The sequence below is a fragment of the Peromyscus maniculatus genome, chromosome 23 (assembly GCF_049852395.1).
Source record: "Peromyscus maniculatus bairdii isolate BWxNUB_F1_BW_parent chromosome 23, HU_Pman_BW_mat_3.1, whole genome shotgun sequence".
Lineage (NCBI taxonomy): Eukaryota > Metazoa > Chordata > Mammalia > Rodentia > Cricetidae > Peromyscus > Peromyscus maniculatus.
Window position 1 is genome coordinate 2,838,255 of NC_134874.1, and position 27,969 is coordinate 2,866,223.

At 52.2% G+C, this 27,969-nt stretch overlaps 1 protein-coding gene and 1 long non-coding RNA gene across 3 annotated transcripts in view; one reads left to right on the forward strand and one right to left on the reverse strand.

Moving 5' to 3' along the window:
- Positions 1–385: 385 nt before the first annotated feature.
- Positions 386–27,969, reverse strand: part of Myo18b (myosin XVIIIB) — a 214,287-nt gene continuing 186,703 nt past the window's right edge. For both annotated transcript variants that reach the window (XM_076560972.1, XM_076560971.1), the window contains exons 43-44: positions 3,590–4,844; positions 386–596 (exon numbers count right to left, since the gene is read on the reverse strand). In XM_076560972.1, the coding sequence (XP_076417087.1) occupies positions 3,602–4,844 (1,243 nt within the window). In that variant the 3' untranslated portion in view covers positions 386–596; positions 3,590–3,601. The remainder of the gene's footprint in view (positions 597–3,589; positions 4,845–27,969) is intronic.
- Positions 20,330–27,911, forward strand: LOC121825441 (uncharacterized). Its single transcript, XR_013047783.1, has 2 exons — positions 20,330–20,487; positions 24,177–27,911. It is a non-coding gene; the product is annotated as an uncharacterized LOC121825441 (long non-coding RNA).

Genomic DNA, 27,969 nt, shown 5'->3' on the forward strand with positions numbered 1-27,969 from the left:
GCTGCCTTGGTCATGGTGTTTTAGGACAGCCCCAGGAAAAGGAGTAATAAACTGACACATATCTGTGATCCCAACACTAAGGAGGGGAGGTGTCACAGGCGCCTGGGGCCAGCCTGGCAAGCTGGATTAGCGCGTGTAAACTCAGAGACCCTCTCAGAAAACACAAGGTAGAGAATGACGGAAGGAGACACCCAAAGTTGACCTCAGGCCACGGTCTGATGAGGAGGCAGGCGGGGGCCTGTAGACACGGTGAGAGTGAACACACAGTATCAGGCCTACCTTACGACGCGCTTGGGCTGATCCCATCCTTTGGGGCCCTCGCTCCCCGTCCCGTACCCCAACAGAGTCCAAGGTGGCCAGTCCAGAACGGAGAAACCACACGGACTCCAGGGAAATCAACTTTATTGAATCCAGACCAAGCACATGTGCAGCGTGGTGACCCGCTGGGGTGTGCCTCTCTGGGCCCATCCCACGTCTTGAGGCGTGGCCAGGGTGTCTGGCTCTGGATGGTGGGCCCCAGGGCCCTGGGGGTCTCTCTCTCTTTCTCTCCAGAACTTTGGAGTGGGCGTCTTTGGCGGCAGTGGTATCTGGGGAGGCTGGAAGCAAACACAGGGGGGATCAGGAATGAGACTGGCGAGCCTGGGGGAGAGGGCTCCCTGGAGAGAATTCAGGGAGTGGGAGGAAGGACAGATTTCCAAGGGGCTGCTGTTCTTTGGATCTGGACTCTACCCAAAGGCCCAAGTTTAAAGGCCTCTTTGCACGATGCTATTGGGAAAGGGTGAACACTTTCTGTGCAGGGGCCCATGGGCTGTTTCTGGCCCCCGGGAGGTCACTGTGGACCCTCATCTCCTCCTTTCTCTCCTCTTCCCTGTCCACCCTGAGGGACTAGCTTTGCCTTGTGGTATCTCCCACAGGCCCAAAGCCACAGAGACCATCCATCATGGACTGGAGCTTCCAGAACCCCGAGCCACTGAAAGCCTTTCTTCTTCTTGGTGAGTGGATCACAGGAATGAGAAGCAGGTCCACACGGGACCCAAGTGTCAAAGTTAAAGTAGCCTGCTTTCCACCGAGCTGAGGCCAGTCTCTTGTATTTATTTATCCATGTGTTTGTGTGTATGTGTGTACGTGTATGAGAAAATGTGTGTATGTGTATGTATCACTGTCTATGCATATATACATATATGCACATATGTGTATGTATATGTGTTGCTTCTGTATATATGCACGTGTGTATATATTTGTGTATATGTGTATGTACAGGTATGTGTGTATGTGTGTGTATGTGTGTATACATTCCTGTGTGTGTATGTGTGTGTATTTAAGACAGGGTCTCACTGCATATCCCAGGCTGGCCTTGAACTTGTGACCCTCCTGCCCAAACCTCCCAGGCATGGGGATCACAGGCATGTAGCACCAACCCAGCTGACCTTTTGAATTCCCATTAGCCCTGCAGGTACTGGCTACTGTCCCCTACCCACCCTACTGGAGACACAGCTGTTGATTAGGCCCCATAGCCCACTTGTGGTCTCATGGCTAGCCATGGGGGAGGGAGGAGCTGAGCCTGGGGCTTGGGGTGTACCTGGGCTGCTCAGTGTGGTTTAGAACCCCAGCCTGGGAATCTGGGAGACGTGCGGTCTGAGCTCCCCAGTGCAGTGAACATCCTCAGGGGGAAGAGGACACTTGAGTTAAAAAAAATAATAATAATGGCAGAGACAAGGTGTTCTGGGCCAGTGTGTGCCAAGCACCGTCCCCGGGTGGACGTGTGCCCTTTACTTGGCCTTTGAAACTGCTTCCCCTGTCCCCGAGAGCATAATAATGTAAATGAATATCAGATCTTTACTTGGTAATTGAGAGCAGAGAGAAGGCCATGCTAAGTCAAATTAATTTGCTCGGATACAGCCCGAGCCGGTCTCTGCGGAAGGGGCTGTGACTTCACAACGGACCGAGGCTGCCTCTCGAAGGAGCAGGTGTGCCTGAGCAAGGGCTTCCGGGAAGCCCGGGGCCATGGCAGTGCACACACTGAGCGACTGCGTGCCACAGCTGGGCGGCCTCAGCCTTGGGCTTTGAGATTCTGCAGTGGGACATTGGTGTTGGCCGCGTACCACAGACAGAGCGGCACTGGCTTCCGTGCTGAAGACACCTGGGTGGTGGACCTGGTGAACCTAAGGGTGAACTGGGAGAGAGATGGGAGGATGATGGAGTTCTGGGTCTCAGGCCCGCCTAGGTGATTTTGAACTTTCTGCTCCTTAGCTGGTCAGCCTGTGAAGTGGGGATAAATGGCAAGTAGGGCTAACCACCTCTTGGGTTGCTGTGAGCAGTAACCCGCAGCTGATACAGGCACTGGACAGAGGTCAGTCCGCATGTGATGGACACCTGCATGTCCTGTGCAGGGTTGGGGCTGGGAACAGAGGTGAGGCGGGAAAACCCTGGCTGTTCTCTTGTTGCACACTCTGCACACGTTTCCCAGTCCCCAGCCCAGGCTCCAGTGTCTCTCCTACAGATAAAGCAAACGCTGGACCTCTCCCTTCAGCATGCACCCTCCAATCCGACCTTCAGTGGCTCAGTGAGAACATTCTGTAGATAGAATGCCACATCACCCCTTCCACCCCACGTGGAAAGAGGTCGAGGGAACAAGACTCAGTGGGGCCACTGAAAGGCTGGCACTGTCTTTGTGTGTGTGCATGTGCGTGTGCGTGTGTGTGTGTGTGTGTGCAGCTGCATGTATGCACACGTGTGTGTGTGTTTGTGTGTGTGCGTGTGTGTGTGTGCAGCTGCATGTATGCACGTGTGTGTATGTGTGTGTGTGCAGCTGCATGTATGCACATGTGTGTGTGCGTGCGTGTGTGTGTGTGCGTGTGCGTGTGTGTGTGTGTGTGTGCATGCCTGTTGGGACTAGAGGACAGCCTCAGGAGTTGTTCCCCGGGAGATATCCACCTTGCCTTTTGGGACAGTGTCCCTCAGAACTCACTAACTAGGCTAGCAGGGCTGGCCAGTGAGCCCCAGCCCCCCCCTGCCACTTCTCCAGTGTTGGGGTACACGCCACTACACTCAGCAATGCTTACATGGGCTCTGGGGGTTGAACTCGGGTCCTTACGCTTACAAGGCAAGCTCTCTATTGGTTGAGACACCTCCCCAACTCTCACTCTCTTTTGGGCACATGTGTGCAGATGTGTAAGCCCGTGCCCGTGGAGGCCTAAGGCAGACATCTGGTGTCTTCCTGAGCCTCTCTCCATCTTATATGTTGAGTCAGGGTCTCGCTGAACATGGGGCTTGTCCCTTTGGTTAGCGTACATGCCAGACAGGTCTCTTCTGTCTCCACCTCCTGAGCTGGCCACCACGCCTGCCTGGCTTATACATGGGTGCTGGGGATCCGAACTCAGGTCCTCATTCTCGCTGGAAAAGCACTCTGCCCCCGAGCTGTCTCTCAGCTCCCTGTCGCTGCCTTTAGCAGCATCCCCCAGGGCCCTCTGCTTTCTAACACAGCCTCCTACAACCTGACACTTTGGCTCAAGCCACCCCAGAATTAAAGCAGAACCCCATTCCCCTGGAGGCTGCCTGGCCTGGGGGTGACCTGGCCTGCTGTCCTTACCTGCACCGGTCTCTACTGCTGGAGGTACTTCCTCATTATGCTCTCCACGTCATCCCCTTTCCTCCCAGGGTCGGGCTCTCTGTGCTCGGGGGACATCCGCTCGCCGCCGTCACCTTGGAGTCTGGGGACTCTTGGACCACTCTTGATACTGCCTGTGCTTCTGAAGGATACGATGGAGCTGGAGGATGAGGAGGAGTCGGAGAGGTGAGCGGGGTCCTCCTTCGGCTCTGGGTTCTTTTTCAAAATGGTTTTGATCCCCGAGAGAAAAGAGCGGTCGGCCTCTTCCATCTCAAAGTGGACGTTCGGATGCTTTGAAGCCTCCGTCCCCTCCTTGGCAGCCTCGGACAAAGGAGCGCTGGGCTTCCTGATGGCCGGAAGGAAGTCATCAAAGTCCACTTTGGTCTGGCGTCTGTAGTTGAGGCTCGGAAGCTTCCAGCTGAAGGGGTCACTGTCCAGAGTTTCTTCCATCAGATGAGAGAACTGGCGGTTCTGGAAGACGAGAGGTTCCTTCCCAAGGTCCGGGCAGACCGCATCATCCACCGGGGACTCCAGACACCGCCTCCTGGGCCGCAGTGTCGGCGATAAGAGTGGGTCCCTGGGTGCCACGGGGGAGCCCAGCTTTCTCCTTGTGCTGGGTCCTGACTCTAAGAGAGACTCACAGGAACCGAACCGTGTCTTCTGCTTGTCAGGCATCAGGGCAACATTCTCGGTGCCCTCTGAGGAGATGCACCTGAGACTGGTGGACCGTGAGAGACCGGCTGTGGCCCTGGGGTTCCCCTCTGCTCCCAGAGGAGACTTTGCTCCAGTCCTCAGTGAGAGGTCTCCCTCGTCGCTGCTGGCTCTGCCCCTCCTAAGCGAGGAAGCCCCGGTGGTCTGAAAAATGGGGAGCGTGGGTCCTTCCCCCAGGTGCAGAGAGGAACCCTGGCCTCTCTGGGCCCGCTTCCTGCGGAGTTCTTCCACAAACTCTGAGAGGGCAGCCGAGGGGCTGGGGAGCTTGTCCCTGGGCAGGGGTGACACCGCCGTGCTTTGAGAAGGGGGAGACGAGGACAGGGTACCCGATCGCTCTGGGGTGGTTTTTCCATGGACAGCAAAGCCTTCCTCATCCCCCACGTGGTAGGGCTTTTGTGGGAAGACTGGGTGGAGAGACTCGGAACCACCCCTCGCCGTCTGTCTGGGAGCATCCCAGGCTCCACTCAGCGCCAACGCCGACGACTCGGGTCTCAGCTTCTCAGCATCTCTGGACTCTTCACTTACCCTGTGTCAAGAAGAAAGATGCAACCGCTAGAAACCACAATTCATACAATTTTTGAGACCCACACGAGGGCCACTAAGCCTGGGCGTGAGTGCTGTTTTGTCTTGGTAAAGGCGGTCCCTGCCGCAGCCTGGAGTGAATCATGTGATGGGATGTGGAAACTCCAGCTGTGTAAATGGTTTTGCGTTGCTTTCTGAGATGCAATTTCTATCTAAAATTAAACCCAGCTAAGTACATTTGAGTGGATAAACACTGCGGCTACTATGGGTGACTTGGACTTATGGGACATTCTATCTGACAGGATAGAGCATCACTCCAGAGTCTGGTGTGTGATAAGCAAGTAATTCATTTTTCCACGCTTGGAGGGGAAACGTGCAGGGTGTGACTTATTTATCCAGGGCTACGCTCAGAGGTTGACTCCAACAAGTGGGGTGCCAGGGCATCAGGTATCACAGTTGTGTCTTGATGAGGTACGTCATGAGACCTCTGGTGGCTTCGTCGAGTGAAGGATGTGGGGGGGGGCATTTATAAACCATTTCCCCTAAAGGAAAAGATTCACATGAAATCAACTTGAAGCCAGATCTCTACAGAAGTGGTGGTGGGGAAGAGGGGCATATTGAGGGAGGACAGGCAGTTTCTATTCTGGGACGCAACACTCTCCATTTTGATGCAGTAGTTTATGGCAGCTAGGCACCACATCCCCACAGGCCCCATCCCCAAAGCCGGAGTCTTGAGTGGTATGTGAGGGAAGTATAGAGCATTAAATAAAGGGTGCTCTTTAAAGGAGAGAGGCGACAGGCCAGGGGTGTTTCCATTAATAAAAATGTTCTGTGCCCCCCTTTTAGGGAAATAGGCTGCTGTCCACCCACCAGTGAATTCTCATAATTTATTTAGAAACAGAAAGGAACACCAGATGTCAGGGTTGGCAATGGCAGGACAAAGCAGCCCGAGCAGGCCAGCCGTGAGGTGGGAACAAGGTGTACTCAGGCTCCAGCTGCTTGTTGGCTTCGTGACAATGGGGGCAAGTGTAGGGGGTCCGCCCCATGCCAAAGGTGGCTGGGATGCTGGTCCAAAGCTTTGAGGAAAGCATCCATCATGCTCCTGGCTGGAATCCACCACCTCCGCCCCAATCACACAGGGTAGTAGCTCATGAGGGGTGGTGGTCTGGAATCTGAGGGGATCTGGCCACACGGAGGCCCCCAGGGGAGATGATTGACAGGAGGCGGGAGGGTCCAGGTCTTTGCCAACCTCTGCATCCTTAGGTTGTGATTTTACCCCACAGGTGTTAGGCGGTGGGATCTTGGGGGTGACCAGCTTTGAGGGTGAGTCTCTTACATGGGATTAATGCCCTATTTTTTGCCCTTATACAAAGCCCCAGGGCTGGGGTGGGTGCGTGGTTCAGTTGGTAGAGTGCTTGTCACACAATTGTGAGGACTTAAAGCGGCACATGAAGGCTGGTGTGACAGTGTGGTCACTCAGCACTAAGGAGGGAGAGACAGGTGGCCCGCAGGTCACTGGCCAGCCAGCTACGCTAATCTGTGAGCTCCAGGCCAGTGAGAGAGCCTGTCTCAAAACCCAAGGTGGCTGGGCGGTGGTGGCGCACACCTTTAATGCCAGCACTCAGGAGGCAGAGCCAGGCAGATCTCCGTGAGTTCGAGGCTGGCGTGGGGTACAGAGTGAGTTCCAGGAAAGGCACCAAAACTACACAGAGAAAACCTGTCTCGAAAAAAACAAAAAACAAAAACAAAAACAAACAAACAAACAAAAAGCCAAGGTGGGCGGATCCTGAGAGTCCATCTGAGGTTGACCTCTGGCCTACACACACATACACACACACACACACACAACTTCAGACAGCTAAAACTGCCCCATTCCCACCAAACCAGGATAGAGAGGACAGCCACCCATGAGCAGACAGTGAATCTGCTGGCTCCATGAACTTGGACTTTCAGCCTGCAGATGTTGAGAACACAACTTTTGTGGTTTATAAGCCACTTGGACTATGGTATCTTTTTATCACGAAGAACACTAGAGGCAAGAGCCTCCCCCATCCCGTGGGTTTCTCTCCTAGGAGGATCCTGCCAGCGTGGTACCTGGGAGATGCTGCCAGATCATGATGGGTCCTGCCAAGCAGCTTCATGAGGATGGAGTGTAGGGCTGGCTGCACTCATCATACCCTGCTCTGTGCTGCGGACCAGGCAGCGCAAGCGTGGACGATGACCACGAGCCAGGGCCTCCCCATCCTCAGCCCCTGTTCTATGTGACCCCCTGCCCTCCAGAGAGCCCCACTTTCCCTGCTCAGCAACGTTGGCCACATGGGCAGCTGGTTAGGAGAACAAAGAAAAGGCTCTTGATTCTGCGCTCGGCATCTGTTCTTCAATCAAGAGGAACACAGGACTGAGTCACAGCTCATCCCAAATGGCTTTGGTTATCACCATCCCATCCCTAACCCCCCAGCCACCAGATGTAACCCACCACGAGACACAGCCGAGATGAGACCACACGTGGAATTAAGATGGATAAAGGGAAAACTGACCACCACATGGGCAGTGGGTGACCTTGCATCACCCCGCAAGAAGTGGGCGGTCCCGTATGCTAAAACAAAAGCTTCACACTTCTCCCGCAGCAGCTGTCTCTTCTTTCCTATGTCCTGCCTGTCACTTCCTGTCCCGTCACAGCTGCACCCAGCTGAGCACTGAGTGTGGAGCCCGGTGGCTGCTTTCCAATCACCCAAAGGCATGCTTGCAGAGAGCAGTGCTTTGGAACACCCTCTCCAACACCACACACACACACACACACACACACACACACACACACACACACACACCACGCACACACGCTGCCGGGTGGCATTCACGCTCTTTTCATTTCATTCTCCTTCGTAATAAACAGCTTTGAGCCGTCAGGGCCGGTGGGGCTGCTGCCAAGCTGACAAAAGTCATTTCCCTGCTGTCTTGGCCCCGAAAGGAGGTTGGGGGGGGGGTGATGAGTGTCTCTCAGGCCTCAGTCTCCTTCATCGCCTGCCACGCGGGGTGGGCGATGACGGCGAGGGTGCCTGCCGCCTGCAGACTGGGACTCTGTAGACCTGCTGCTCCCATCTCCCACCATGACTGTTGGCTCCAGATGCCAGGGCAAGCTGGGAGGAAATGGAATGACCAGAAGCTGCAGGAAGATAGGGAGGAAGGTGTGGAGGAGGAAAGACCCACAGAGGAGGAGGAGGAGGAGGAGGGAGGTGGAAGAGCCAAGACTCCAAACTCATCGCTTCAGGGTCTTGTCTCTTAGCCCTGTACTCAGTACTCAGCCTGGCTCACAGTAGGTGCTCAGTAAATGGAGGATGTAATCAGGGTGGAGGAGGAGGAGGGCGCAAGATGAGGAGAAGAACAGGAGGACCGAGGCACCGGAAGAGAAGAGGGCTGGAGAGTGAGAGGAGGTGGAGTAGGAAAAGGAAGAGGCACCTTGGAGACCACGGGGTGCGGGGAGGGGAGAGGTGGGGACTGGTAGGAAGATGAAGGGCCCAGCTGCTCAGGGAGGGAAGGGGAGAGAGAGAGGTGAGGGCGGAGGGGGGGATGGAGAGTCACAGGAGGGGCTGGTTCTGCCCTTTTCATCTCTGGAAGGAAAAAGTGGGGACAAGCTGAGGGGACAGGATCAGCCAGGAACCCAGATGAAGGTCCGCAGGTCCAGGCCTGCGTGTGTCTATGCAAGGGGCAGGTGGCCCAGGTTGGTGGCCTTGAGTGCTGCGGGTGTGGCCTTGGCTTTCATGAGTAGAGCCCAGAGCTGAGCCCCGCCTTCCCGGGAAGGTCTGGGATCAGCAGGGACACAAACTGTATCATGTGGATTCCTGGGGGGACTGCAGAGGGTAGGGGTGTCAGGTGAGAAGTAGAGAACACCCTCTCAGCTCCACTGCCCGTTCCTCATCCCTCCCCATCCCTCTCAGCCTTCCCTGCTGAAGTCTACATCAGCTATCTATGCATACACTGGGATTTATCGGTCCAGACAGCCACTGGGCTTTGGGAAAAGGATCCTAGCTCTGCCACTCAAGGCTAGTGCACTGTCCCAGCTCTGGAACCTTCCAGGATAGCCTGTGTGCAGGTACCCAGGCCTAGGACACTCATTCTTGCCCTTCAAGTGTCCTCCAGGGTGGCCTGGCTGGAAGACTCTCTGTCACCCTCCCGTGATGGATGCAGGACAAACAGTAAAGATGTCCACCTGACTTTCAGAGACCTGGCCGAGGAGATGCTACAGTACCGAGGGATCTCTGAGCGGCTGGAAGACAGGATGATGAATGTCAGTGAGGGGGTTAGTCTTTGAAGAGAGGCTCCTGAGCTATCTTGGGGACTTCAGCAGCCTGTCCCTTAGTTACTCCAAGGAACAGGCTTTGAGGAGGCTCAAATGCAGAGACAGTCAGTGGTCACAGCCGTGGCACCTTCATGAATATCCGTACTGGGCCCTGTCCTGGGATTAGGGAAGAAAACAGCCTGGCATCCCTCCAGCCTCCATGGCAACCCTGAGAGGTAGTAGTTACGACCTCCAGGCAGGACAAGGGGTAGGGAACACTCCTGTGGAACACAGAGAGGAAGTAGCTGAAGTGAGGTCCCATGTAGGTGAGCCAATACAGAGCAATGTTCTTGTCTTTGTGGCCTTTTGCAAGACTCTGTGGTCAGTACAAGGCCGACATTACCTCTGACATCAGAGCTTGGTGGCTGGGGACCTTGTCTGGGGCTGTCCTGAATGACACTGTCACTGGGATTGTTGCCTTACGTTCTCCAGGCCAGAATTTCCTTGGCTGGGAAACAGAGGGGTCCATGTCCACCTACTAGCGTTACGGAGAGGGAAGCCCATATTAGAAATATGTTATCTTCAGCACTGCTGCCTAGATTAATGCCCTAGTTCAAGGCAGATGCTCAGTAAATACATACGGAGTGAGCTAGGGGAGCCTCAGTATGCAGAAGCCCCATAAACATAGACTGGGTTCATGAGGGTAGTCCTCAATCCTCTGGCACACAGTAGGTGCCTATCATACAATAGGAGTCCAATAAATGCTGGCTAGTGACTCCACAGGAACATTGCACAGGAACGCCTGTGTGTCGGTTGCCTAATGTTGCGGAGGACGGTTAGATACACCAGGATATAAAATCTTTGGAATATTGGAATTTGCAAGGTTAGGAAAATGAGTTTTTAAGTGAGTAACAGTGGGTTCAAATCCTGGCTCTTCCCCCTTCCTTAGGTCTCAGGGTCTTATTAGGAGTTAGAGATGAGGTCTGCTTGCTGGTCAGTCCCCGTCTACGCCAGAGCCTCAGAGCAGGCAACACATCCCATAGTTTTACCTGCATGCACAGCCGGCCCGCCACATCTGCAGATTCTGCATCTGTGAGCTCAGCCGGGTCAAGATTATTTGAAAAACAACTGAGACTATATGGAACATGGACAGATATTCTTTCTCATTATTTTCCTTGAACAAACAACCATCCGACCGCTCTTTATAGGTCAGTGAGGTCACAGTGTTGGGTATTATAAAGTGACTTAGGGCATGAGGGGTTGGTGGGGTGGGGGTGGTACACACTCTGGGCAAATCTGGACCATAACACAAATGTTGGTATCTGTGGGGGTTCAGAAACCAGGTCCCCGCAAATACCCGGGGATGAGCGCATGCGGCTTCACCTCCAAGTGCTGCTTGTCATTAATCTGCTCTGTTTTTGATATCATAACACCTGTCTGGTTGTTTGTCCTTGATAGCTCTGGCATTGGGGCCGAGGAGGACCCCAGGCTGAGCACAGATGTTAAGGAATAAACAAGTCCTATCCTGGCAGAGCAGGAGAGGAGAGGTGACCTCTGGCTCTGGTTCATGCTCAGAAGCAGCCGGCTGTGGAGAAGGGTCCTCCTGCGGGGCATCCCCTTCCCCTGCCAGGTTGTCCTGTGGATGGGACTCCTGTGTTTTTATCCCGAGCGTGACCACAGCAGTTGTGCTCCATGGGCATGGACCACGGATGATGAAGCCACTGTCCCGCTTCACCCGGATCAGTGCCATTGTCCTCTCTTACATATGGGCAAACTGAGGCTCGCTGGGGTGAAGCCACTGCTCACAGCCTTCCTGCAAAGCGGATCAGGACCTGGACCAGGACCTGCAGGGGTCAGAGACCATTCACTCCTTATTCTTCCTAGGTCCCGAGCCCTGAAGGCTGAGAGGTAAGGTGCCATAGCCAAGTTTTATTGTTTTTCACATATTTTTCTCAAAGACCATCATGATACAGTGAGAGAAAAAAAAAAAAAGGTCAGGTCCAACTCACAGGCCTCCAGAAGCTGTCATTGGACAAAACTGCATAATAGAATTCACAATTCCTGCCTTGGCGTCTGGCTGGAGCCAGAGCCGGTTGGAGCAGCGGGAGACTCAATGCAGATGTAATGGCACTATGAATCACCCCCAGAGGTGAGCTGTCACCCCCATTCCTCACCCACACCCTGACACAGCAGAGAGAGTTTAAAAGGTCTTGCTGTTCTTTAATACTGGTGAGGAATCAGTTTCCTCTGAAGATGGCCCCGTGGTGCAGGAACCAGATCCAAGGGAGCAAATGCTGAAAACTGGCATGGTGCCTGCCCGGGACCGCGCACGAGGCACACATCCCTCGGCTGTGATGGCTCTATGTCCCCTGAGGTACCTGCCTTTGTCACACATGAGGCTCAGAAATGGTAAGCCAGGGGACACACGATAAACGGAAGGACACAGCTTAGCTCCTCACCTCCCAGTCACTCCGCTGCCTTACCTCTTATTGTCCCATTTTACACATGAGAAAGTTGAGGCTCAGAGGAGCCCACAGGATGGCCGAGGAAGCAGCTGAACTGAAATGCCTAGTCTGGCCTGTCTGTCTCAAGACTGTAAGTCTTTACAGAAGTGGAAGCCAGGCTACCTTCCCCCGCTTGGAGTGAAAATCTTCGGGGCAAGTTGGGGATGCTTCCATGAAGAAGGGCTTGCCGCACAGGAAGTTACAAGTGCAATGTGGAGCTTGCAGTATAAGTGCAGCGGGTCTGGCAAGGGAGCTCGCCGTGTGTACTGAGCCTGGAGCACAGGCTTTCTGGAGGCGGTGGATGAGTCAGGCTTTGGAGGAGGGGAGGCAGTGGCGGCAGTGATGGGTTGGAAGGATAAGTGCCTGCGGGAGGGGAGGTCCCACCCACCAGTTATTAGCCGACTCCATCTGCAAAGCTCTCAGTAGGCAATGATGACTACCTACACTCCGCAGGCGAGCAAGCGAGGTTCCGTGAGGACAGCAGGCTGAGAGGGGCGGTGTGAAGCAAGGGGGACCTGGGGGTGACGGAGCCAAAAGGATGAGGTCAGTAGGAGTCATGCATCCCTGACTGGGCAGTGCGGACACCGCAGTGAAACAGGCATGGATGCGGTGAGGTAGGATGGCTGCCAGCCTTGTCTGTAGTTCCTTCTGCTGCTCCAGTAGGCGCCAGTCCTTCCCACAGAAGCCAGCCTGGTGAGCTGCCTCAGGGGATCCCACCCACAGATCATCCACAGGGCTGCAGAGCATCCCAAGCTTTGCCCATGCCTGCCTCATGGGTACCAGGAGCAGGGGCGTGTCAGGTGACCTAGAGACCGGAATGGGTCTAGAGAGCCTAGAATGGGGACCAGAACTCCAATAGACATCAGGGCTCAGTCCGTGTCCTACAGCACAATACAGAGGTCTACTGGGGCTCGTGATGTATTTTATTATAGCTAGAGGGTTCTGAAGATTCCAAATCCATGGAGGTAGCAGAGTTAGAGGAGAAGAGAGGGTGAAGGGGTGACCTTGGAGTGAGCACTGCAGACTGTACACACGTTGAATTATGGTCCTGCACTCTGAAAATGTAGACAAAGCCTGTGTCAATTAAGAAGAACCATTCCTGGAAAGGTGACAAAAAATCCATTTCAGTGAAGGAGGCAGAGGGTGAGGGATGGAGTGCAAGCTAGGACAAACAGACAGGCACATGACGGAGACCTGGTGGGTGCTATGGTGCTTCCTGCCTAGTCAGTCTGTCAGGAAGCCTCAGACTTCTCTAACACAGACAACTGAATTCAATGTGCCCCATCACATTTTAAAAAACCTGGTGGTGTAAGACTGTTTGGGGACAACTAGGGTAAAACGCATATTGGGATCCGAGACGATGCTACATGCTTGCTAATGTCTGCATTCCTGGGACCACCATGAGGAAGAGGGGACTTTTAAAAATCAGATACTTGTACCACCCTTCAATGATCAGTCCCACTGAGAAGTCTATGCCTCTGAGGCTAGGCTGGCCCCCGGGGCGTTCTCTCCCTCTCTCTCTCTCTCTCTCTCTCTCTCTCTCTCTCTCTCTCTCTCTCCCTCTCTCCCTCTCTCCCTCTCTCCCTCTCTCCCTCTCTCTCCCTCTCTCCCTCTCTCCCTCTCTCCCTCTCTCCCTCTCTCCCTCTCTCCCTCCCTCCCTCCCTCCCTCCCTCCCTCCCTCCCTCCCTCTCTCTCTCTCTCTCTCTCTCTCTCTCTCTCTCTCTCTCTCTCACACACACACACACACACACACACACACACACACAAAATGCAGCCCCACCATTCCATACTATAATTTCATGTTTACTCATGTATGTCTCCCCAAAACACACATCTTTTCTTTATGAAGTACCAGAGTCAAGAAGAGTAGCCTGAAGGGATTCATGGACTGGAGGGCATGAGAGAGCTGAAGAGTGTGCTGGGAGGCAGGTGGGAGGGCAGATGTGTCTGCCTCCTGTAGGATGATTAATTCAGATCCCAGTCAACCAAAATCATTTCTTGTGACTTATGAACAGTAGCTTCTAAGCCAACTTTGAAGTGCAGTCTAGAACACATTCTCCAAGAGCCTGGCTTCATTTCTATATGGCGCTGTCCACCTCCAGATATCAGATCTGTGGTGGGGCTGCAACCTTACCTCCCGTAAGTCTTCCATCCTGCCCCTCGACAATGAACAGGAGGGACCTCCCCAGGCTTGCACTGGGAGAGGGGGGCACACTGGTTCTACTGTTGAATCTTTTGAACATATCCAGCCTTTGAAAGAACGTAATCTCAGACATAAGGTGTGATTAAAGTCTCTAGCTGGATTATGGATTTATGTGAGTCAGCATTCCTTAGGCAAATCTTCAGCAAACTGTCATTTCCCAGACCTAGACCTCAACTGCTGAGTCAAGTGTAAAGTTTTTCATAAAAGTACCCAGTTTCCTCTGACAATGTAGTTCTAAGTGGATGGAAATTATTTACTCAGCCATCCATACATACATCTATCCCTCCACCAACCATCCATCCATCCATCCATCTATCCATCTGTTCAACATCTACCCACCCATCCATCTATCCACCCACCCATCTATCCATCCATCATCCAATGTCCATCATCCATTATCTATCTACACATCCATCCATCATCCATTCATCCATCTATCCATGCATCATCCCTTCCTCCATCCATCTATCCACCCATCTACCCATTCACCCACCTATCCATCCATGTGCCCAATCATTCATCTGTCTCTATATCCATCCTTATATCTGGCTAGAATCATTTTCTGAGTGCTTCCATGTTGAAGGCTATGGCTAGAAGGTGAATAAGCAATTATTTCAAAGAACTAACCATCTAGAAGAGGAGGTAAATTCCCCAAGCTATAACTAGGGGAAGAGGAGAGAATCTGGTATGCGTGAAAACAAAAAAAAAAAATTGATTTAGCAAAAGAAGTTTGAAAGTCTAGCAGAATCTGGACATGTTAGATCAGGCTACACCAAATCTTTGCTTAGGAAAACCAGACAAGCTGAATCTGGATTTAAAGAATCTCAGAAGCCACCAAAGCAGCCAGGAATTGAAGATAAATTCTGAAAGAGAGAGTGATGTATGGAAAGTAAAGAGTGGTGTGTGGAGCTTTCCGTGAGAGTCAGTTGCTGATTTTGAAGAACTTGTGGGCTCAGACTTTCCAGGTAGATACTGGATTGTGTGGATGCCTGTTAACTAGGGCAGGGCTGTACTTTCTGAAGGAGTGCTAAGAGAAAGCTGCCATAGCACAGAGTCCTGCAAATGACCTGTGCTGTGAGATGGTCTTCCTGTACACCATAAATACATGTCGCTACCATTGGTTAATAAAGAAGCTGCTTTGACTTATGGCAAGACAGAAGACAATCAGGTGGGAAATCCAAGAGAAATACAAGAAGAAGAAAGGCAGTGTGGGGGGAGATGCTGCAGGCCACCTCCTGGGAAGCAAGATGTAAGGGAACTCAGGTAAAGCCACGAGATGTGTGGTGATACATATATTAATAGAAATGGGTTAATTTAAGATGAGTGAGCTAGCTAGCCATAAGCCTGAGCTATAGACCAAACAGTTTATAATTAACATAAGCCTCTGTGTGTTTATTTAAGACTGAGCGGCCGCAGGACACAGGAAAGCTTCTGGCTGCAGACCTGGGTATGTAAGGTCACTCGGCATATGACAAATGGCACTGATACAATGTGGAAGATATGATTTCTCTAGAGTCTGTCTATATGTCTCTCTCTCTAAATCCCCAACTCGTTTCCAGTGTGGAGACCAGCAAATCTTAATCCCTACTTCACACCACAGTTTCCAATGTACTGTATAATTAGAAAAACAGAAGTCTACAGTGCCCTCGGAACATGAGGGAAGAGGTTCATGGTTCCAAAGTTGGCAGGCCCTTCTTCAGCAGGACATGAAAATACTAAATACGAAGGGGAAATTATCAGTCAGGTCATGGTGCAGCATTAAATATAAAGGGGAGGTTATCAACTGGACGACAGTGCAGTTGAAAGCCATTTACCAAAATAACAGTTGATTGGCTACAAAAGGTCAGCATCTGATGGAGATGGGATCCATTTCCCCTGTAGAGAACATGTGTCTGGAATAGGCGAAGATTTGCTGCAGATCTCTAACAAGACGAAACTGGAGCAGAGTGGGGGTGGGAGTGTGAGGGAGGGGAAGAACAAGGAAAAGACTTCATCAGAGTCTTTGTGAAAGAAGGTCTGGGCTGAAGACAGACATGGAGATGCAGGAAACACAGACCAAACTGATATGGGACACTAGTCATTTCCACTAGAGTCACTAATACTTAAAGATGGAAAAAGGAGGTACCTGGGGCACAGGATACCAATGACTCTGCGTCACCACGTGGCAAGAACTGACTGAAGCTGCAGTGTTCCTGGGAGCCCTGGTCTACACGCATCATCACAGAACCACATCACCCTGGGAGCCCTGATCTACACCCATCACAGAACCCATCACCCTGGGAGCCCTGGTCTACACCCATCATCACAGAACCCATCACCCTGGGAGCCCTGGTCTACACTCATCATCACAGAACCCATCACCCTGGGAGCCCCGGTCTACACCCATCATCACAGAACCACATCACCCTGGGAGCCCTGGTCTACACCCATCACAGAACCCATCACCCTGGGAGCCCTGGTCTACACCCATCACAGAACCCATCACCCTGGGAGCCCTGGTCTACACCCATCATCACAGAACCCATCACCCTGGGAGCCCTGGTCTACACCCATCATCACAGAACCCATCACCCTGGGAGCCCTGGTCTACACCCATCATCACAGAACCACATCACCCTGGGAGCCCTGGTCTACACCCATCATCACAGAACCCATCACCCTGGGAGCCCTGGTCTACACCCATTTTCACAGAACCAAATCACCCTGGGAGCCCTGGTCTACACCCATCATCACAGAACCCATCACCCTGGGAGCCCTGGTCTACACCCATCATCACAGAACTGCATCACCCTACAGGGAAGGGTGATGTGCCCAGTAATTCACAGCAAGCAGCACTCCTCACAGCAGTGCTCAAACTAGGAAGAGCCTAAATGCTCACAGATGCTCCAAAAGACCCTCTTTCCCAGGTTAGTTGGCAAAGGAGGGAGGGGCCAAAAAGAAGAGGAAGGAAGAGGAGGAGGAGCAGAAGCAGAAGCAGAAGAGAGACTGAATAAAGGTCACACAAGTGCTGACTGAGGCTCAGGACAGAGCTGGAGGCTACCACAGCGAGACAGGATTCCCAGGAGGAGAGGTCACGTTAGGCCAAACAAAGGTGGGCTGTGACCAGTGAGGTCGCCCTGGCCTTTGAACGATGAACATGTGTAACATCAGTGGGGAAACCAGCCTCCGTGTCGTTGTTGGAAGCACTCAGCTGACTACTGGACTGACTACATCAAAATGAACCAATCCCAGCGTAAGGAAAGCCACGCGACAGGAAGGTGGTGGTGTTGACTCAGCTGGTCCTGGACCACGAATAACAAAGTTACTGTGTACTCACAGTGGGGCATTGCGGGGCAAGCTGCCTTATGGTGGAAGGGGTGCCATCATGTGGGTCCTAAGATGTCTGGCAGTATCCCCCACCTCTGCATACTAGAGACAAGTAGTGACTGCCAACCTTGACCCCTGGGAGGAGATGCAGACCCTCCTGGGAATGTTAGCTAACCCTGACTATAGCATCGCGATAGGACAAGCTGTCACCACATACAACACTGCTGACCGACCTCACAGACTAGACAGAGACACGGAAGGGAGCAAGCCTGGTGCAGCACACCCACCAGGGACTTCCGCCTTCGTCAGGTTCAAAGCCACGGCCATCTGCTGTAGGCATCAGAAGGCAGCCCCGGGAGGTTATCACTGCTGAGGGAGGAGACTGGGACGTCCATGAGCCAAGAAAGGTTTGAAGGACACCAGTATTGCCCCATCAGGTGCAACGATAGAGCTCTGCTCAGTTTCCGAATGTTTTGTCAAGTTGTGCCTGCTTGTATATACATTTCAGGAATATGGTTTGGTTTTTGTTTTGTTTTGTTTTGTTTTGTTTTAACAAAACTTGAAGTCAATCAGACTCCAGGAGGAGGTTCTGATCACTAGTCACTAGTGATTTATTCCAATGGTTTTATATAAGTTGGAGGTTCATTTATGTGAGCCTCAGATGTGTGTGTGTGTGTGTGTGTGTGTGTGTGTGTGTGTGTGTGTGTGTGTGTGTGTATGCATGCATGCTCTGGTGCACACACACACACACACACAAGTGTATGCACACAGGTTTGTTCATTCAGGACAGAGGTTGATATCTGGTGTCTTGTTCTATGACTCTCTTACCTTATTTTTTTTAAACCCTCTGCCACTGAGGTTGGAGCTATAGCCTCACTAGACTGTTGGGCCAGGAAGCATCAGGGACCTGACCATCTCTCTCTCCCCAGAGTCGGGCTTACAGACACACACAGCCACCAGCTTACAGACCCACACAGCCACCAGCTTACAGACCCACACAGCCACCAGTTTATAGACCCACACAGCCACCAGCTTACAGACCCACATAGCCACCAGCTTACAGACCCACACAGCCACCGGCTTATAGACCCACACAGACACCGGCATACAGACCCACACAGACACCGGCATACAGACCCACACAGACACCAGCTTACAGACCCACATAGCCACCAGCTTCTTATAGACCCACACAGCCACCGGCTTACAGACCCACACAGCCACAGCTTACAGATCCACACAGGCACCAGCTTACAGACCCACACAGCCACCAGTTTCTTATAGACCCACACAGCCACCGACTTACAGACCCACACAGCCACCGACTTACAGACCCACACAGCCACCAGCTTATAGACCCACATAGCCACCGGCTTATAGACCCACACAGCCACCAGTTTATAGACCCACACAGACACCGGCATACAGACCCACACAGACACCGGCTTACAGACCCACACAGCCACCAGCTTCTTATAAACCCACACAGCCACCAGCTTACAGACCCACACAGCAACAGCTTACAGATCCACACAGCCACCGGCTTACAGACCCACACAGCCACCAGCTTCTTATAGACCCACACAGCCACCGGCTTACAGACCCACACAGCCACCGGCTTACAGACCCACACAGCCACAGCTTACAGACCCACACAGCCACAGCTTACAGACCCACACAGCCACCGGCTTTATATGTGCAGTAAGTACTTTACCCACTCAGCACACAGCCCTACACGTCCCATTTTCTGAAAGTGTCATGGGCCTCACCATCGAGGACCAGACACGACAGAGCCTTTCTTTGTGTGGGATCCTTTCAGGAGGGGCATGGGTCCTGTGGATGAGCCCTGAGTCCCCCGAAGATTGCCTTGGTCTCTTGTTGGTGCTCTGCCCACGACCCGGGGTCAAGGGTTTACATTGGCCACTCTCCTCCAGTCTCAGCACCTGCCCCACTGACCACCCCCCCCCCAGTACTGATGAGTCTGTAAAGAACCTCCATGGCCTAGAAAGACATGGAACCCTCTTCACAAACCAGTCACTAAGGATGTTCAGAGCGTATCAAATCATCCTGTGCTCCAGTTCTAAGAATTCAGAGAGGGTAAACACCAAGCTGCAGGAATGGGATCAACAGAGAAAACTAAGCCTACGTCGAGAACACGCTTTTTAAGCTAAGACCCATCCATTCACATATCTATAATTAATGAGCTAATTACAAATGAGTGTTATCTAATCATGGGCGCTGCCCTCCTGACAGGTCCTTGGCTCTAGTCTGGGGCAGAGTAATTGCATTTCCTTGAGCAATACAACTTTACTTAACAAACAATACCCTGTAATTTAGACCTTTTTACTAATTCAAGGCAGACAAATAAAATAAAACCAAGTGGGGCAGGGCAGGATGACAGTGCTGGTGTCTAACTAGATCATTTTCTTTACATGAAAACGAGATCAAGCCAAGAGTATGGGCGGAGTGTTTATAGAAAGCAGCCCCCCCCCAGGGGAGGAGCAAGTTTGCGATCATCTTTTAGCGAGACTAGGGCAATCCATTCAGTAGGTTCAGCAGTAATGAGAGGGGATTATGCAGCAATTAAGAGCTCCATGGTTGTATGAGGTAGAATCCTTCATTCAGTGACCACCGGCCCTCCACGCTGGGACACGTCCACAGGAGTGAGCCCAGAGAGAACTCCAAATACCCCAGTGCTGACTATGAGATAACAGACAGGTCACCAGCACTGACTATGGGATAACAGACAGGTCACCAGCGCTGACTATGGGATAACAGACAGGTCACCAGTGGTCACTATGAGATAACCAACAGGTCACCAACACTGACTATGGGATAACAGACAGGTCACCAGCACTGACTATGGGATAACAGACAGGTCACCAGTGGTCACTATGAGATAACCAACAGGTCACCAACACTGACTATGGGATAACAGACAGGTCACCAGCACTGACTATGGGATAACAGACAGGTCACCAGCACTGACTATGGGATAACAGACAGGTCACCAGTGGTCACTATGAGATAACCAACAGGTCACCAGCACTGACTATGGGCTGACAGACAGGTCACCAGAGCCCAGGGAAGAACAAGGTCTGTGAGTGGGAAGACACTTGTGCTGGGGTCTGTGAGGTCACCAATGGGACACAAACATTCCATGTCGTCCCCCCCCCCCCCCCCCCCCCCCCCGGCATCTTGTCTGCTCCTACAAACCTCTCCCCGCAGGGAAATACTGTTTTCCTCTCTCAGGACCATTTTCTGGCTTCAGGTGAAGTAACCACTGTCCTTTGTGGGTGTCCCTGCTCCCCCAGAATCCCCACAGTTCACGGGGACTTACCCAGCCTCCCAGAATCAGGTGAGAACCCTGGAGCCTAAGGTGGGAGGGGGGTGGCATCTGTCACCTTTGTCTTTCCTGGCTGTCTCCCTAGGCTCAGGACCTGGCAGAGCCATTGAGAGAGAGAGAGAGGGAGAGAGAGAGAGAGAGAGAGAGAGAGAGAGAGAGAGACAGAGAGAGACAGAGAGAGACAGAGAGAGACAGAGAGAGACAGAGAGACAGAGAGACAGACAGAGACAGAGAGAGACAGAGACACAGAGAGAAAACTCTTTAAACCTGGCCTTAGAATGGTGCAGCATGCACTTGGCTGACTTCAGGAGCCAGCAGAGGCTGGCAGAGCAGAGAGGCCAGCAGGGAACCAGGTCCTGTGACGGCTGCACTCAGGGATCCAGCCACACCTGAGGCTCTGCCTCTCTCCTTGGATCTCCCGGACACGTGACACTTCCTTTTTGTTTGAACAAGCCGAGTTTCCTTTAGCATCACTGACTTCCACCAGCAAGCCTTGCCCAGGACTCCACCCAGAGCTCCAAGCCTTTCTTAAATCTTCACTTAGCTAGATGTCCCCAAACACACTAAGCCCCCTGTAACTCAAACAGAGCTCACTGACACCCCATTTCCCTGCCAAGGGAGATGCTCGTGGGGTGCCGCTATGGATCTAGCCCTGGCCTCCCTCTCCAGGAACCCCTGGCATAGGCAAGGATGAAGACCACAGGCTGGGGGCAGTTTTTGCTTGCTGAATGCCAGCATGGTGGTCAGGCCTTGCGTGGTCAAGCCATGGCTGTCGATACTTTCACTTCGGCATGCAGCCAGCCTGTGAATCCCACCAGTGGTGAGGCTGAGGATGAGAAGCAGGACAGAGTTGATGGATCAGGCAGTGACTGACAGATGGAAGCTGAGATCAGTCTGGCTGGGTAGACACCCTGTGGATAAAGCACCTGCCTCCCAAGAGTGAAGACTCAAGTGTGGATCCCCAGGACCCTTTGTAAAACCAGAGGAGACTCTGTGTGTGTGTGTGTGTGTGTGTGTGTGTGTGTGTGTGTGTGTGTGTGTGTGTGTGTGTGTGTGTGTGTAATCCCAGCATTCCCATAGCAAGAGGGAGGTGGAGACAGGACACTTCCCAGCAGCTCAGGGGCCAGCTAACCTGGCATACATCTGTGCATAGTAAGAGACCTTGGTTTCAGTGGAAGGCAGGAACTGACCCTGGAGTTCAGCCTCTGACTCCCACATAGGCACCACGGTATACATGTGCCTACCCACACCCCACAAAAGAGAAATCAGAGAGAGCTACCAGCCTTCCCTCCATCCTTCTAAGTATAATCCTTGCCAGCCTCAGTTTACCTATCGTCAGGCTCCCTGTCTGCTTTTTGCCCCAGTGTACACTAGGGGCTGAGCCCCAGGCCTTCAGCCCCACACCGTGTTCCATCTGATACTGCTCAGCACTCACTCTGTGACAGGAGCCAGCAGGTCCAGCCTACCCTTGGACATCAACATCACCCTTTTAAGTGACCGCGTGAGGGACCTTCAGATGTCTGCTCCCCCAGCACTCACCTGCTCCGCGGAGAGTTTTTAAGCTCTGATTAGGTGCCTGACACCATGTTATATGGTGAGGCCCAGAGGGCCCAAGACAAGGCTTGTAGCCTCTGAGGGTTCTGAGTCTAGTGACAGAGGCCAGCGCCACTCGGAGCTCATCTGCATGGCAGAGGGAGTGCGGGAACTGGTTGAGGGAGATTTGTGAGGCACAGTGGAGGAGCAGCTGGCTCGCCAGGGACTCGAGGCCGGCTTGCAAGGCAGGAGATATATGATCTGAGTCACGGGGTGGAGAAGGAGCAGACAGTCGAGAAACACGGGCCGTGCGACCACATTAGCGTGAAGAGAGGGACAAAGCAGCAGGCACGAGAGAGGCCGCCAAGTCACAAGGCAGAGAGGGGGACGCTGACGCCACAGTCAGAGGCAAGGGTTCCCTGGAGGGCACCATCAGCTGGCTTACACGCTTGAACTCTACTCCACAGGGCATAGGTCAAGGTTGAGCATAAGCAAACCGTGGGCGTGGCTGTGGTTTAATAAAACTTTATCGACATAAACAAGATGAGGGCCAGATGTGGCCTGTGCCCATGGTGTAAGGAGCCATGGAAACCAGATTACCATGGTGGAAAGACCACACAGGCTCAAGTACAGAGGAGAGGACAGAGGATGGGGCGGGTTGAAAAGTCTTTCCCAGAGTCCTGGAGAGGAAGGATGATCACGGCGACAGGTGTTGGGGCCGCTGTGAGTGCAAGGGACCAGCTGGAACAGGGACAAGGGGCTGAGGTGGATCAAGGGTTGCCACCGGAGTGACTTGATGACTGACGGAACCCATAATGGCATGGATGACACCGGTGGGTGGTGAGAGGCGACTGCCATCAGCACATCTTAGGGGATAAGAGGTGGGAGAGACACTCCTGAGAGGCTAAAGACGTTCAAAATCTGGGGTAACACAAGTGCCGCAGTGCTGGACCCGAATGCTTCTGTAGCCGGGGAGTCAGCGGTCACAAGAGAATGAATTGCTGTCCAGGCAAGGAAAAACAGCCAAGTGGGCGGCAGTCCCTGGACACCCCAGCATTCGGGGAGGGGGGGTAGGAAGGAAGGGACCCAGAAAGGTGTTTGGGGGTCTCTCGGGGAAGAGATGTTGGCACAGTTGTGAACAGAGCTCTCCAGAGAGCTGGGTGTTTCTGACGCTGAGGAGTCATCAAGAAAAAAGACAGAGCGCGGAATGCGGTGTCTCTTTGGAAACTGCTGACAACCGTAAGAAAGTTCGTGGTGGCGCACATCTTCAGCCCCAGCACTGGGGAGGCAGAAGCAGGCAGATCTCTGTGAGTTCGAGGCCAGCCTGGTCTATGTAGTTTCAGTGAGGTGGTGAGAGCAGGTTTGGAGATGAGGTAAACTGAGGGACAGACATATGTGGAGAGAGGAAGTGAAGAGGGGTCATGCAGGCCTCCCTTTTGAGAAGCCTGGATGTGAACAGAAGAAGAAAGGAATCAGTTGGCCTATGAAGTGATGGGCAGGACAGGAAGGAGAGGACCCTAGTCCCGGGAGGGAGGGAAGGAAGGAGAGGGTGCAGGAGAGAGCGGGGTGCCGGAGAGAGCAGTGTTAACTGTCTCACAAGTGAGGGTGGTGACTGAGAAGCGCTGACACCCATCTGAGCCCCGTGTGCAGGCGGGCTGAGGACTCAGTGTGCAGCAGAACCCGTGGCCAAGGCTGAGGCTCCGATGGGTGTGGAGCGAGGGGCAAGAAGAAAGGATTGCCCTCCTTGGGAGTCCCAGAGTGTCCTAGAGACAAAAGCAAGGAGGTGAAGAGGGTCCAGCAGGGGACAGTCTCAGAGGGCAGGAAGCAGGTGCTGGACATGGCAGGACTCGGGGGGAGGGGGTGCAGCCCCCATCCCCACCCCGCCCCCACCAATTGTTCTGAGTGGCTTCCTGAACCAAGTCAGCTGCTACCACCCAGGCATAAGCTCACCCTCCGGGGCCGTGGAGGTGATTTAGTGTCTGTCTCCAGAAGGGCTCACATTTATCAGTGGCAGCTGCTTGGTTCCAGCCGGCCATAAGTCACAAGGCTTTGGGTGTATTTCTCTGGAGCCGACGTCCTCTTGTAAATAACATGGGAATGCTCTCAGCTCCCGGCAGAAGTCTGCCCTCTCGCTCTTCTGTTTTTAGAGTGACCTTCTTTTTCAGCAGAACTGTAAGTGCCCAAGAAGCTCATCCATGGAGTCCTGCCAAGCACCAGGCAAGACGGGGCCAGGTGTGTAGGAACCCTCCCCTGTCTAGGGTGGGACGTGGTGCCGGTTTTGTGATAGACAGCTACTCAAGTTCTAAGCGCAAGTGCCCTTTGACCTGGGGGAATCCACACAGAAGGACACGGGTTTGTCGACGCCTGACAAGTTTGTGACAAAATGTCTAAAAAGCACCAAAAAGTGAAATATGACAATCACAGTTAAATAAAGCAACTTGTCACTTAAGAAGCCCCTCCCAGGAGATAGAGTCAAGGCCTCGGAAGGAAAGAGCCCCAGACACACGGCGGAAGCAAAGTGGAAAGGCACCATAGGATGTGTGAGGAGCACACACACACACACAGTGCTGTGCCTTCCAAGAGCTCACAAAAGTGCTATCTATGAGTGTGAGAGACGTTTGTAAGTACGCAGAGAGAGGCGTGGAAGGGTATACCCCAAACCAAAGAGGGCCAAACCTTTTCAAAGATAACGAAGGTTAGGGGGTGGTATGGGGTGTTCTCCTGTTGGACTCTTAGCTTCTTATTTTTTTTTTAAATATTGAGTGATTTAGGAAGAACGATCATGCACACATCCATGGGTAAAACGATCCTAAGATGATAATTTTGTTGTATTCACAGTAACAGAGAGAAATTAACTCCTTATCTTGTACTGACACGGCCTTACCCTTCTTTTTCTCTTGCAGTTTTTCAGACAAAATCTAATACTGCCCTTATTATCATAATAATGATATTTATTGTTTTTGATTTTTTTCTAGTGGAGATTTTGTTTTAAAACTCTCAATTTGGACACTTTAAATCCAGTCACAAATATTTATCTGAAACTGGTTTGAGTTCTAGTCCCTTGTAGGAGAGCAAGGGAGTTTAAAACTCTGTACAATTACACAGAAGCAAGAACTCTCCAGGAACCCATGTGAAGAAAGTCTCTGTAACTGTGATAAGAGGGGACAGAGAAATAGCCACGCTGGTTAGCATAATCACCAGGGCATTAGCATATTCACCTGTCAATTAGCATATTCACCAGGTGATTACCATATTCACCAAGTTATTAGCATGTTCACCAGGAGATTACCATATCCATTGTTCATAGATTTTGAAAACAGGGGAGTGGCGGTTAGTCAAGACCAACTTGACAGGATCTAGAATTATCTGGTACTGGTCTCTGTTCATGCCTGTGAGAAATATCTTAATTGATGTGGGAAGGCTGAATCTCAACTGTGGGACCACTCACTCCTCAACTGAGATTCTGAACTGTAAATAGGGAAAGGATCTGAGCCCTAAGATGCAGTCATCCAGAGGCTGATTGGCCAGTAGCAGGGCAGAAAATATAGGCAGGACAACCAAACTAAGGATGATGGGAAGGAGAAGGGCGGAGTCAGGAGTCTCCAGCCAGAAACAGAGGGAGCAGGAAATGAACATGCCATGCTAATAAAGGTATCGCCACATGGTAGAGGTTAAATAAGGAATATGAGTTAACTTAAAAAGAAAGAGCAAATTAGCAGCAAGCTTGAGCTATTGGTCAAGTATTTTGCAGTCAGCATAAGCCGGGGAACGGAGTGAGCCTCGATGTCCGTCAGGAGGAGTGGGTGAGGAAGACGTACTAACGAACAGGGCAATGTTACTCAGCTGTAAAGAAAAATGATATCAAGAAGTTCACAAATAATTGGATGGGACTGGAAAAATCCCCAAAGACAAACCTCACATGCTTCCACCCCTGAGGGTCCTCTCTTTGAATCTTCTGTTTTGTATGCTTCATCTGATACACATGGAAGCCGAGAAACCAGAAACAGGCTCCTGGGGGTGGACATCTTAAGAGGAGGGTGTGTGTGTGTGTGAAATATAAGTAAAATGAAAGGGCAGAGGGACAGTGAGGACAGAAAGGGTCGAGCAGAGAAGAGGGGAGTGGGGAAATGGGGGGGCTTAACCAAAATGAAGGGTGCCTGAAAAGGTTGTGTGGAAACCGAGGACCTTCCGGTCAAAGGAGAAATTCAATCAGAGGGGACAGTAGAACACAGCTACCATAAAAAGAGGGACAGAAAACCCAGGGTGAAAGGTTAAGCAGAGATAGGAGTATTGGAGAGAGGAGAGGGTCAGGGTGGTAATAAAAGCTAAGGGAACATCAGGAAACCTTGGAAATCCACTAGTTTGTAAGTCAATTAAGAAAATATGATACACACCACACACACACACACATATAACACACACCCCACATATCCCCCACACACACAACACACACACACACACACACACACACACACACACACATACACACACCACACACACGCAGTTTAAACAGAAGTTCCCTACATGGGTAGATAACGCAACTTCTAGAAGACATGTGTGAAGTGAAAATTTCACAGCCAGGTGTGGGGCACCTCCTTTGGAGTCACTGGTCAGGGAGGTCTCAGAGGCACTCAAACCAGCATAAGCTATTAGCATTACCCTTGGTTGGCATTCATAACTACCTGGTAAGACCCGATTGCTGAGGACATCAGTCAGTTCAGCTGCAGCTCATGGAGCAACCAGGAGACTCTCCTATGGCTGGCTTAGATAGTGTGGGAGGGTGCTGTGCAGGCCAGTGGGGTAGGAAAGACCTCAGTTCCATACCCATAGCTGACCCTACGCGATGCAGAACCAACCAGCTGGGAAGACTGCCCGTTGGCATGATGGTTACGGGGAAACCAACCTCTTTCTGACTGCGTATGAGACCTGCTCCACAGGGGGGCATTCACACCTGACACTGTAAACTTGGTCAAAAACCCATGACTTGGGGGCCGGGGGTGTCACAGGCCCTTAGGAGGAAACCTACTGGTGTTATACTGTAAAATGCTCACGCTGCCAAACTGTACTCTAAGTATCTACATTTATACTCAGACATTTGCTGCTGGGATGTGCCTTTGGCTAGAGAAGCTTCATTGTGAAGCGGATGACGGCTAATTCAGAGGCTCAGAACAGCTCGACAATGCATCCCTTACAAATAACACTGAGTGTTCAGCTGTGGATGGGTCATCCATACCAACCTCCCGCCATCCAAGGCTCAGTCAGGGAAGTTCTTGGAAGAGGGGGACAGAAAGAGCCTAAGAGTCAGCAGATGATAGGGGAGCTGACATTTGGACACAGCATGGCTCCAAACTACCAGCTCACAGCGGCTGTGATCACCTGCACAACATCAAAGCTGTTGAAGCTCCAACATGGGTGGAGGAGGGGACCCCGAGACACACCTCTGTCAGGGGAGCTACTGCAGCTGATGGTTGCCGAGGGAGGGGGAGCACCTCTCCTTTGGGGATGTGGCCTGATGGAGGTTGGCCAGCCCCAGTGGATAGCCAGGCATCCACGGTCACAGGGGCAGAACTAACTGGATTCAGGGTTACCACAAAAATAAATAAATGCAATGAAGACACGAAACTGGGAGGGAGATTGGGTGAGCCACTCTGAGGAGCTGCAAGGAGGTAGTGTTGGATGGAGATGACCAATATACACTATATAACATATGGAACTTTCAAAGAATAAAATATTATTAAAATGATGTTTTAAGAAAAAATAAAGAAAAGCATTCCAGCATTTCAGGACTTTGCACCTAGAGCCCGGCACTCAGCAAGTCCTTACCTGACCCCTCCCAGCTGGGTTACATACTAAGTCATAATCCTTAGGCATTCTTGGCGTGAATAAATGATGCTAGAATTCTCTACCAGGTGAGCAATTCGAGGTGCCGCAGTGAGGTGCACACAGACAGGGGCTCTGGAG